General features: G+C 38.9%; 1 protein-coding gene across 6 annotated transcripts in view; it reads right to left on the bottom strand.

Moving 5' to 3' along the window:
- Window positions 1-1,451: 1,451 nt before the first annotated feature.
- Window positions 1,452-13,292, bottom strand: part of TAB3 (TGF-beta activated kinase 1 (MAP3K7) binding protein 3) — a 47,493-nt gene continuing 35,652 nt past the window's right edge. For 4 of the 6 annotated variants that reach the window (XM_074814604.1, XM_074814606.1, XM_074814602.1 and 1 more), the window contains 3 exons: window positions 10,412-10,505; window positions 8,775-8,858; window positions 1,452-6,030 (listed from right to left, as the gene is read on the bottom strand). In XM_074814604.1, coding sequence (XP_074670705.1) covers window positions 5,882-6,030; window positions 8,775-8,858; window positions 10,412-10,505 — 327 coding nt within the window. In that variant the 3' untranslated portion in view covers window positions 1,452-5,881. Of the gene's footprint in view, window positions 6,031-6,124; window positions 6,531-8,774; window positions 8,859-10,411; window positions 10,506-13,292 lie in introns of those variants that run through there. The other 2 variants (XR_012621925.1, XM_074814603.1) reach the window with 2 other exon arrangements.

Raw genomic sequence — 13,292 nt, 5'->3', positions numbered from 1 at the left:
AATAAAGTGTGACTCCTGCAAGAGGCTTTTTATGGGTCTTTTACTGTCCGGTTTTTACTGTCAAACTAGAACATGTCACAATCACAGACCCTCTAGCTAAAAATTAACATAGCCCCTTCTCTTAACAATTTTACAAGGTTAACACAAAACATCAGGTAACCCATTTAATATATAATCATCTGAGTCCAGCTGTTGGGTGAAATTAGTTACCGAAGCCATCTCCTTCCAAAAAGTGTATTTAGAGAGGGTGCAATTACAGAATATACAGCACTTACCCAGCACTATGAATCATCTTGACTGATTAGAAGCATCAGCATTTAATTCCCGGAATACTTACCAGCTCACAAGACAAATCATCAGTCTAAGGTTTAAGACATGGTGTGGTACTGTCAAAACCAAGCAATTCTTCTGAATAAATCAACTAGTTTTAGGCAATTATTTCAGGCAGATCCTCCTCCTCCTGACTTCACAGGAAAAACAACAATAATAGTGGCCACCGCCAGCTGTCAGATCTAGTGTCTTTTGGCTTTGTGTGTTCGCCATTAGCATAATGTATTTTACAAGTACCTTACTTACCATTGTGAAACTTTTTAAAGCTTTGAAACTTTTTTTAAAAAAAAAAAAATCAAAAAAGTTTCAACTGCAATGATTTCTAAAGTGAAAGAATCAAATGCTTGATTAAAATATAAACCTATCCTGAAATTTATAAAAATTCAATTTAGCAAAAGGAATGCAAACTTAAAGTCTTACACGTTTGTTGACAAAAGTTCAAAACCAAAGTTGTGGTAGATTTGTTAGACCAGAATTTGTTCAACAACTGAAACTGTACATGAACAAAACACAGCTGTAGCACAGCTACAGAGCTTTCAAGTTTTAGATGATGGTGATCTGATACAATCAAGATAATTGAGAAGATATACTAATAAATTGCCTGTGTACTGATTTACTCATTTCAAATTCTCCCCCCTCTCCCAGAGCAGCACCTTTTTGCAAGGGGTTATAGCAGAAGATGGACTTTTGCAATTCAGATACTCAATACTATCGAGGATGAGCAGGAATGCCTGCAATCAAGGCAAACAAAAGGTGATCATCTGCTATAGTAGGGAAAGCTACTCCAACAACTTTCCATTCAAAAATAAAAGCGATGAGGTCAACTACACACTCTGAACATTCCATGTCCTGTTTCTACACCAGAAGCTGCACAGAATATCCATCATCTATATGGCACTCCTGCTTATACAAGCTGTCCACATTCACAGGAACAGGATTTGGACCCCAGTTCAACATTCAGCAATTGCCTAATGAGAATCACCAGAAAGAAAACCCCAAAAGCCCGTGAATCAAATTTCCTATAGCTATGGGGTCAAGCGGAAGACCAGAAACAATCATGAAAGCAAAAAGGCTGTATTTTTTAAATGTTTCCTACTACATACAAGAACAAATGCAGGATGTGATGTTTGCTTAGTTTTATTAATTTATTTTTGCAGGAATCTGCAACTTGGAGTATGCACTTTCTGGAGGTACCATGCATGCATAGCCTCTGAATGCTTTTATACAATTTCATCTCTTAGTAATAAGGTCATTCACAGCATACACAAATCTAGAATGTAGACACCATATATACAGGATTAAACAAGATCGTGTCTTTTTTTTTTAATGAAAAAAATTTAACAGGGTTTCACACAGCAGGAAATATGGATTAGATACACTGGTGCCACCATAAATAAATAAGTTTCAAGAACACAGTTTTTTAAAATCGGTTTCGAAGGTACTGAAAATCCAGGATTATAATATTGCATTAACTCCATTGATTTCTGATTATTCAAAACCAAGAAAAATATTTGCATTAATATTTATGGACAAAAAGAGCAATGAAAGCCCCAAACTGAAGAAATCTGGCAAAATTCAGTCATGTCTAGCTTCATATAATATTGACATTTTGAAACAAAACAAATGCAGCAGCACATAGAGACAGTACTGACTATGAGATGTGATATCTGTTCATGTCATCTTTATGGGATTTAGAACCACTGTAGTACAGAGCATGTAAATTCTGTGGTATGAAACAAGCTGATGAATTGTTTATTTCCAACAGTTCACTTCTTGTCAGGATAGTAATTTTCACATTCTAGGGTATACCACTGAATTTTAAAACAAAAACTATCACCCTGATGACAAGCTTGTTTTTAATACATGTAATATTCTCACATTCTTTTTTAAAACATTCTTTATTGTTTTAATTTTGTTTTGTCCCCATTTCAACTCAGGTATTTTTATTTCAGTTTCAAGGGGTTTTACAATCATTAAATGTAAAAGTATTGAGAGATTGAAATGAGAGATGTATAACTGGGATAGATAAAGTAACTGAAAGAAAAGGTTTGTTTTTTAAAAAAAGTGATTTAGTAGCATATCATAATCAGAAAGTACTGAGACCAGCTCTTTTAAGAATTATTACACCTTTTTACCACACCTCCCATTTTTCAAGGGAAACACACACATACCACAGACACACAGATACACAATTCAATCTGATCTAAGACTACATTTTACAAAGTACTTCCTTTTGCTTGACTTCCCACCCCTTTCCTCTTCACCCAAACAAGACTAATAATTACATCAAATTAGAAGTAGATCCAAAGTTCAGGATTTCTTTTGGTTTACTATATTCTGAATCATTTTCCACAAGCCCCACTCTAAATAAACTTTGAAAGAACTACAGTAGTATTCTATAATTAAAGGGAATTCATCTTAATAGCACAGTAAATATAAAATAAGCTTTATAAAATTTCAATGAACAGTGAAATAATTTTGAATATCTGAATGTCCAAGTCAGTTACAAACTCTACCAATCTAGTAGCATGGTTGAGGGAAAGCTCAGTCATTAAGGAAAAAAGAAAACACAAGTAGTGCATTAACTCAACACAATGGCATCAGCATCCCACCATTCACACACACACACACACACACACTTTTTATACAATACAGTGCATTTTGTATGCCAGCTGACATTAGGGTTTTATGTGCATTCAATAAATATTACACAAACCAATCTTTTTGGCATAATCTACAATTCAGTTGGGGTGTGAATGGCATCACCTGCTTTCAGAAGGAAAATGGATCTTCCAATATTCAAAATACAATTTACATTCTAACAAACTAGAAATATTCAAGCACCATGTAAAGTCTTTGCTATTAATGTCCGAGTATGGGCATTTACAAGTAAAAGAATACAATAGAAGGTTTGGGGTTTTTTTTTTGTAGAAGCAACAAATAAGAGTAATTAAAAAACTGGAGTAAAATTATTGGTATGAAGGAATTTAACGGCAATTTAATGGCACTCACTCAGTCTTCCAAAAAGTATCTTGCTGTCATGGCAGCCTTCCTTCTCTTTCTCTGGTGAGGCTACAACTAAGATTAGCAAGTCTCCATTTATGGTTATTACAGTTCAGGGAATTATTGGACTGCATGCATTTCCCCCCCCTTCAAAGGCAGCATCTATTCTGTCTGAAAACGGCACAACTCTATTGATGCATGACACACCTACTCGCATTTGCTGACTGGCATTTCAGTTGCTATCATTTTGTAATTCCAGCAAAAACAAATGCTTCTAGAACTTCAACAGAAGTACAAATGAACAGAAAATTGAAATAATACAGAGGCAAAGGCATCATGATAGAAAAGTCATGAAGTTACTGGTATTGTTTTGAGGAGTTCATTATACAGCTGATAACAGCAACGGTACTGCTTATCCTAGGTATTATGCTCTGCTCATGTGTTCTGTTTATCTCAGTTTTGTCAAGACTGTCCACTTACATGAACAAAATTATTACCTGCCTTCTAACTTCATTTGACAGTAACTTTTTTATGCCTCTGCACATGTGATGAGCTCCCCACATAGTAAATGGGAAGGGAGGGAAGGGAGGGAAGGGAGGAAAACTAGCTCTGATGCTTTTGACTTTAATTTGCTCATCAGTGGTATACAATTGATTGCTGGAATTTCTTAGCTTATTTAAAATTATGCTGAAGATTTAATTAGTGCAAGAACATATTGAAAAATGCCAGATAAAATATTGGTTTCTCATCTAAGATCACAGTTTGGTTTTTACTGTTATCTTTATAAACTGCAGGGAGAGAAGACACCAGATTGAGCAATGCAGTCAAGATGAGTTTTTCTCCACCCACCCCTTACAAACGATGCTTGATTTTAAATAAGGATTCAGACACATGATTGTTCTACCACAGCTTAACATGTTATCACACATCAAGTGAATTGTGGTAATTGACCATATGGATGTGGCTGCCATGAGCTAAGAACAATGTAAAATGAAGTCGTTTAAATCTCTTCTGGTAAGGTTTAGCTAGCACATTTTGCCTCACCAAAGCCAATTACCATAACTCAGCTGATGTACTTTGTTGCATCTCAATCTTGACAAAGTTATACCATAAAAACTCAAATGCACTGTACCAGCTTCTGACCAGTACACAAGAACATCCTACTCAGTCGCACAGTTGTGTAACATAATCATTCAGCTGCCCAAACCCAAGTTTGATTTCACAAGTATTGAGTGCTTTATTACAGCAACCTGAAGCATTCAAACAAATTGAACATCACCTTTATAATACAGTATATCATATGCATAAAAGTACCAGTATGATTTTCAGTTGCAAGTCTTGTGTTCTTCAACCTACGGCAAATATTTCCTGAACAAAATAAAAAGAACGCAGTGTGTAATTTTTCAAGATCTGGCATCTGCTATTTTATACAGGCTGGTTTATTAACAATGTGCAAATAAACCTTTACTGAAGAGCTGATTCATTATTTTTCAGCTAACTTTGAACTGGGGCACAAAGTACCTTCTGTGCTGTAAACATCATGAATTCTTCACAAATTGGAAGCTGAAAAGGCCTAAGGAACTGGGTACAAACTCTTCTCATACACAACCATGGCTGAGCTCTAGTTTTCAAACCAAATTTGGAGTAGTCCGTGTTTGGCATATGTCACTGTGCTGCCACACAGCACAGGCTTAGAAGATTGTTGTATATAAAAGCATACTTTTAGCTTTGAAACACGACGGCCTAATGAAAGCATGCAGCAGTATTTTCATCCGTAGTATGGTAGAATTCATTCTTAGTTTATTACCAGTGTTGACACAGCCAGGTGAGCACTGTACAAGCAAAAGGGATTGTAAAAAATTACCTCTGATTAAACTCTCTGTAACACTCATTCGGCATCTCATTTAGTCACCTTAGGTTACTATTTCAAACAGCAATTTTTTGTAGACATAAGTTACCCTGAAAAAAAGCAGCAGTTACAAATAACCTTCTCCTTGTTTTTTATACATTGCAAAAATTTAGCATTGCATTTACCTGTCTTCTTTTTCAGTAGCTTACAATCTAGAAGCACAGGGATCCTTTGTTTTCCAGCTAGCTGTGGACAGGTAAAGTCAGCTCTGGCTCTTCAGTTTTTCTGGTTAAGTGTAACATTTCACACCATTACTAAGAGTCCTACAATTTCTTTAAAAAAACCAGTTTGTTGGGGGTTTTTTTGAGCCACTAAGCAGTAAGTATAACCACAGGACTAAATGCCAGTAGTTATTTGCTTTCCTGTATACATTCTTCCCAAAATTAATCCTTTTACATTTTCAGGTTTCATTTTCTGCTTTGCTCAATGCAATGGGATAAGAAAGAATTTTACCCTTAATTTATTTATAGTGTAGCACAAGCAGAAACATCTGAACACATTACTCCCACCCCTTGCAATATGAAGATTGTTGACTGGCAAAGGCCGGGCAGATGGACTGAAAGGTTCCCCATGTTTCCTTCTCCTACAGCTGTTGGCTTGAGAGCCTGTTTTCAACCCAATGCAGCCCCTTCCTGATTTTCAGGTGTATCGTGGCATTTCACACTGCTCACAGCGATTTAGTGCTGGGTGATTTAGAAAGGTGCAGCTATCACAATTCCATGGAGCCCCTTCAAAGTCTTCATCTCTTGGCTGAGTCCGTGGAGTCTGTTTGGAGCTGTTTTGATGCTCTAAAAAAAGTAAAAGGAAAACATTTTTTCTTATTTTGGAAGAGAAGGATGATAGGCAAGATCATGCTACTGGTTTGTCACCTCATTTAACATTCTATCTAAAAATGAATGTGGAAACCTTCCCACTTCAGTAACATTAAAGGTCTTTTGTTAAAGCACTTCTAATTCAGCTTATGAAATCTGAGTATTTAAAGTATTTCACTTCTGTAAAGAATCACTTACCATACTACATTAAAAACAAAAAGAGCAGTCACCACTGTTAGGTCACTGAATCGCTAAAGGTTTAATAGCTTAAAATGTACTGAAAAGTTTGTTACCGGCACTGCAACACCATCCTGTTAAGGAATGACTTCATAGGTTTATGTACAGCAGTCCATTACCAAATTCTAAATTCCAATAACCCTACTTTACCTGAAGTGAAAGACTACCTCTAACTTAGTTCCTTCAAACAGTCTGACAGATGATACATTTTCTGCATCTTCTTCTAGCATTTATCCAGGCTGAAGAAAATACAATACAAAAATAAAGTGGTAGGCCTGTTTCAAAACAAGATGATTGTTTTTCTTCCTCAGGGCTTTGCAGCAGGGATGTGTGCATGTGAAACAGCACTGAAGTCTGTTTTCATTCATAAAATCAGCATGTATGCAAATCATACATTAGGTATTAACCCATGGAAAGAGTAGGTTTTCCTATGTCTCCTACCACCACCTCAACACTTCAGGTTATCTACTAAAAGTGACAATGTGGAAACACAGCATTTTACAAAATGTTAATATTTGAAGCATTAACACATGTACCTAGAAGGTAAGGTTAAGATACCCATCTGCTAAACAAACATCTGCAGAACAGCTTAATTAAAAGAGAACTTACATTGTAAAAAAGGACTTCAGTTTGTAATTCAAAGCGTACATGCTGATGTCATTTGTTAACAAATCTAGCAGATCATGGCTGATGACAAAACTTAGTGCAAACAGTCCTTAGGTTTGTCTTCAGAGACATACTTGAAGAAAATAAAAGTGATCTCCTTGCTTAGATGTAAACCCTCTCCAGTCCAGAAGTTGCACAGTCACATTAACAGTGCTTGGCCTCAACAAATTCCTTCTAAGCAAGCAAGTAGTGGGGGCACTAGACTGCATTCCTGTTTTCTAGCCAGGTGGCAGCACAGAGCAGATCCTTGTCTGCCCATACCTGTGTCCGTCTGCCCACACCTTCAACAGCTAAGAATTAAGGAAATTTTTAAAGAAAAAGGTATTTTGACGACTCCACGTTAAAAGTTAAGCTCAGAATACAGTACATCAGCCTTAAAACTGACCTCTAATAAGTTGACAGACAAAACTGGGAAGCTGGTCATAAAAGTTGTACAAATCCTTACAAGACACTATCTTTTCAATTGCCAAATAAAATCACTTATTTCATGCAAGTTTTGCACATTTGTCATTTTGCTTTGAAATAATAAATCAAATAGGCTAGTGTAATTAAGAGAATCTCTTCAAGCATCATGAAGTAGCAGTGCCTTAAATCAACCACATGACCACTGCAATTTAACACGAATCCAGGCAGCTGTCTTCATGCCACTGCTCACCTGCTGCTACTGTCTTTCCTGAACACTACCACCTACACAGGGAACTCATACCAGTACTGATCTGTTGGTTTTTTTGAACAATGATCAGTAGTTCTGGGCCTTCTCTTTCTTTTAAATTTCAGAGAAAAGACCACTGTTTATCCTGTATCAGAGCACAGGATCACAGATTGGCTATTTCAGCAGAAAGACACAATGCATTTAAAAACTTCCACTAACATTTGAAACTATTCTTTTAACAGATTCCAAGAAGAAAAAAAAAAAGGTCCAAAGATATCAGAGACAAAAGGTAGGATTCTGCTTCAAAATCACCACTGAATGCAGTGGAGTTCAGAGAGCAACTGAGATACATGGTGACTAGGTGTTTACTTAGGATGAATTGAGTCACTCTGGGATGTACTGACTGAATCTTCACTGGACAAAAAGTGAGACTAAATACATAGCTCCTGTGCTTACATAAAACTTACGTGTCCTAAGCTGGATATGAATCCTAGATACTATACAATTAACACAGAAAATCTTAGAAACTAGAAATGAACTTGTACAAGTGGGACACTGTTATCTCTTTAGACCTATGTGAGGAAATTCTGTTCTGTCTTGGTCCTTAAAATGTCTGAAGCTCTTGCTGTGCTAAAACTTCAGGGCTACTGTGAAATTCATACTCCGCACAAAAAACAGGTAAAGTGTGACCAGTCATGTTAAAATATAAATTTGCATTTATATTTTTAATTAAAAAAGCTGCTGTGACCAACTAAACTTGCAATAACAGATCCCAACTAAACTACAAAATCCTAACAACATGTAAGAAGAGAGCTAAGCAAACCTGACAGAGCTTTTAACCTAGAAGTATTTTTGAAAAACATAATTAGGAAGCTCATGTCAACATGTAAAAGTTTGTATACTTTCAACTCTTTTTCTAATAGTGAATAACAGTATTTACAAACAACATATTAATTTTTCAACAACGTGCCTGAGGAAAACAAGTTGTAGCCAGGATTATTACTCTCATATAAAAATGTTTTGGTTTGGCTTATATATAGAGAAAAGTTATAATAATTAGAATTGCGTCCTGTCATCACAGTGGTTTTTAAAAAAAAGGGGGGGGGGGGGCGGGAAAAAGCTTTCTCAGTGCATCTTGGGTAATGGTGCTTGTTTGTTGACCTACCCTTTTTATATGGCTTTGGTGGCACAACAGGACCAGGCTCTATGTTATCATAGAAGTTACATGTGGCTTTCGGATCAAAGTTCCCTGTCAGAAAAGAAAAGTAAGAAAGTGTAACTCAAAGGTTATTTACATCCCTATGCCAGTGATATGAACATCTAGAGGCTTCAGGTTTTATACATCTTTTTATTATGACATTATATATTAGCTTTTTCCTGAGTAGTCTTTCATTACACATTTTCAGCTTTGTGTTGATCTGCAGCAGGCTAATCCCATATTGAAAAATCAACTCCAGCTCAACATTCTGTATTGCTTTAAAAATGTGAAAACAAACCTTTCTGTAGGACACATTCTTGGTAAAAAAGGAGGACTATGTATATTCTAATCTATTTGATTGTATTTATGTCAAGTTTTTGTTGCAGAAAGCGGGCTTTTAAAGACCTCGGTAGATTTCTGTTTGACAACTTCCTGGCTGCAACCTGTAGTTCTATTTTGTATTACTTGGTCAGAACCTTTGTCAGCAAAAAGTTAAAAATTTAAGAATCTTCACTAAGGAGTTGGGTTCTTTCTAATTTGCTCTTGACAAAGTAATTTTTAAGTTGCCACTTCCTTGGTAATGTAATTTAACTTGGCCAACAGAAATATTAGCAAGTCAAGTTTATCAGGCTGCAACTGAAAAAGATACCTTTTAGAGGTAAGTTGATATTGATAGTCAAAATTGAACTTCAAAGAGTGCAAGCATCCACATTTAAGCACATAATATATTAGAACCACAGAAGCACTTAGGTTGGAAAAGATCCTTAAGATCATCAAGTCCAACTGCCAAGTCCACCACTAAACCATGTCCTCTTTAAGTGCCACATCCACACATCCTTTAAATACCTCCAGGTATGGTGACTCAACCACTTCCCTGGGCAGCCTGTTCCAATGCTTGACAAGCCTTTCACTGAAGACATGCTCCTAATATCCAAACTAAACCTCCCCTGGAGCCACCTGAGGCCATTTCCTCTTGCCCTATTGCTTGTTACTTGGGAAAAGAGACTGACACCTACCTCGCTACAACCTCCTTTTCAGGTAGTCACAGACAGTGATAAGGTCTGAGCCTCCTTTTCTCCAGTTCCCTCAGCTGCTCCTCACAACACTTGTCCTCTAGACTCTTAACCAGCTTCGTTGCCCTTCTTTGGACACGCTCCGGCACCTCAATGTCTTTCTCGTAGTGCGGGGCCCAAAACTGAACATGGTATTTGAGGTGCGGCCTCACAAGTGCCAAGTACAGGGGGACGATCTCTTCCCTAGTCCGGTTGGCCACACTATTTCTGATACAAGCCAGGATGCTGTCGGCCTTCTTGGCCACCTGGGCACACTGCTGGCTCATACTCAGCTGGCTGTCGCCCAACACCCCCAGCTCCTTTTCCGCCAGGCAGCTTTTCAGCCACTCTTCCCCAAGCCTGTAGCGTTGAGTGGGGTTGTTGTGACCCAAGTGCAGGGCCTGGCACTTCGCCTGGTTGAATCTCATACAGTTGCCCTCAGCCCATCGATTCAAGCCTGTCCAGATCTCTCTGTAGAGCCTTCCTACCCTCAACACTCCCACCCGTATATAAATTGTTTGGGTTTTTTTTTTAAAAAAATCAATTTTATACCTCTAGATTGAAGGAGATCAACTTCTTTCAGTGTACAGTCAACATTTATCTGGAGCTGTCTGTTCAGGCTTCTCAATCTGGTCATTTCCTCAGGCTAGAAAGAAACAACCCAAAACAGTAATTGTGGGAAAGTCAGCACCATATCTGATACAGAAATAACATTGCTACGTCTTTGTTAACAGCTTTATTAGAAACTGAGTATAGATAAGGCACTGAAAAAAACAGCCAAGATTCCACTGTCTGTGCCATTCCCCCTACCCAATTTATTCCCTCAAAAAACATTCTTCTATTTGAGGAGGAAAACAAACCAAACCAACAAAAATGAACAAGTTACTTAGTATTAAAATTAATTAGTACCAAGACATAGCTGAGCTCAAGTTTATAAAACCATACACCTTATAAACCTGTATAAAGTGGTGACTTCCTACATGAGTTTACATCAAGATGATTAGGAAAGAGAATACGAGCTGCAGCTCACATTAATTATTACATGATTATAACTAAATAAGGTCAGAAGTTTATTTTTTTGCAACACCCCAAGAAGCTCCAACATGCCAAACCTTCTAGCCCAGTATATTTAAATCCATATATTTCTATATCATTAAGAAACCCTAAGTTACTGAAATACAAAGCCTTCTCAATGCTAGCAGCAGTGATTATTAACACATATGTAGGAATAACAATCTTATCTTAGGATACATTCCAGCATCACAGAGTCACAAAATCACAGAATATCTGAGGTTGGAAGGGACCTCTGGAGGTCATCTGGTCCAACTCCTCTGCCCAGACGGCAGACAGCTTTTGAGTATCTCCACAGATGAAGGCTCCACAACCTCCCTGGGCAATCTGTGCCAGTGCTCAGTCAACCACACAACAAAAAAAGTGGTTCCTGATGTTCAGAGGGACACTCCTGTATTTCAGTTTGTGACCATTGCCTCTGGTCCTGTCACCAACCACCAGTGGAAAGAGCCTGGCTCCATCCTCTTTGTACCCTCCCTTCAGGTATTTATATACTTTGATAAGATCCCCCCTGAGCCTTCTCTTCTCCAGGCTGAACAATCCCAGCTCTCCCAGCCTGTCTTCACAGGAGAGATGCTTAATCACCTTTGGAGCCCTTCAGTCAACTCTCCAATATGACCACAGCTCTCTCTTGTACTGGAGAGCCCACTCCTGGACACCATACTTCCAAGTGTGGCCTCACTACTGCCGAATAAAGGGCAAGGGTACCCTCTGTCTCCTTGCTGGCAACACTTGTAATGCAGCCCAGGATATCATTAGCCTTCTTTGCCACATTGCTAGCTCATTTTCAGCTTGGTCTCCACCAGGACCACCAGGGCCTTTTCTGCAAAACTGCTTTCGAGCTGGTGGGCCCCCAGCTTGTACTGGTGCATGGGGTTGTTCCTTTCTAGTGCAGGACTTAGTACTTCCCCTTGCTGAATGTCATGAGGTTCCTGCCAGCCCATTTCTCCAGCTTGTTGAGGCCCCTCCGAATGGGCACAACTCTCTGAGTTTGTATCCTCAGAAAACTTGCTGAGGGTACTCTGCCCCATCATCCAGATCATTAAGGGAGATATTTAAATGGGATCAGACCCAGTATTGACCCCTCTGCGGTACACCACTAGTCTCCAACCAGACTTTGTGCCACTGACTACCAAAATCTTGGCCTGGCTGTTCAGCCAGTTTTCAATCCACCTCACTGTCTGCTCATCCAGCCCATACTTCATCAGCTTCTCTATGAAGATTTTAGAGGAGACAACGTTGAAAGCCTTACTGAAGTCTAGGTAGACAATAACCACTGCTCTTCCCACATTTACCAGGACACTCTCTTCATCCTAGAAGTTTATCAAATTGGTCATGATTGACTTCCCCTTGGTGAATTCATGCTGACTATGGCTGATCACTTTCTTGTCCTTCATATGCCTAGAAATGGTTTCCAGGATTAGCTGCTCCATCACCTTCCCAAGGATCAAGGTGAGGCTGACCAGCTGTAGTTCCCTGGGTCCTCCTTCTTGAAGACTGGAGTACCACTTGCCCTCCTCTAGTCTTCAGGCACTTTTCCCAAACACCATAATCAATCACAGATTATCTCGAATGGCCTCGCAATGATATCTGCCAGCTCCCTCAGCACCCATGGGTGCATCCCATCCAGAACTATGAACTCATGTATGTCTGCTTTGCTGAAGTATTCCCTGACCTGATCCTCTTCCACCAAGGGTATACCGTCCTTGCTCCAGACTTTTCCTGAGGTCTCTGCGACTCAGGATTCCTGAAGGCCTGTAAAGACTGAAGCAAAGGTGGCATTCAGTATCGCAGCCTTTTCCATGTCCTATGTAACCAGGTTCCCCGTCTCATTGAGCAACAGGCCCACATTTTTGCTAGCCTTCCTTTTGTCACCTATGTACTAACAGAGACCCTTCTTTTTGTCTTTGACATCTCATGCCAGATTCAACTCCAATTGGGCTTTGGCTTTCCCAACCTCTCATCCTTGCATGCTCGGACAATGCCTCTGTATTCCTCCCAGGAACATACCTGCCACATGCAGGTGAGACATACAGCAGCCACACTAGTTAAGCAGCTAACAGCCCCTACTATGCCTCCCAGCCTACAATCACGTGCATTGTTTATGTCAACACAGTAAGTCTGAACTGATCTGGTTAACAACTGCACAAAGTGGAAGTTATTTTTCAGTCAGATGAATTCTCTTATCAGAGCCATACAGACGTTTGGACTAGAGCCACTCGCAGGTGGAAGTCACACAGACAGGAAGAATCAACAAGGAAAAGAGGAGAGAGAGATGCCAACTATTTGAGCCAACACTGCCACTGCAAAGTTACTTGGCACATCCTGCATATACCAAATGGAAAATAGATTGTCTATGACA

Source organism: Strix aluco, chromosome 2 (assembly GCF_031877795.1).
Source record: "Strix aluco isolate bStrAlu1 chromosome 2, bStrAlu1.hap1, whole genome shotgun sequence".
In the NCBI taxonomy this organism is placed as follows: Eukaryota; Metazoa; Chordata; class Aves; order Strigiformes; family Strigidae; genus Strix; species Strix aluco.
The sequence above is the reverse complement of the archived record's forward strand: the minus strand, read 5'-3'. Positions and strand labels throughout refer to the sequence as shown.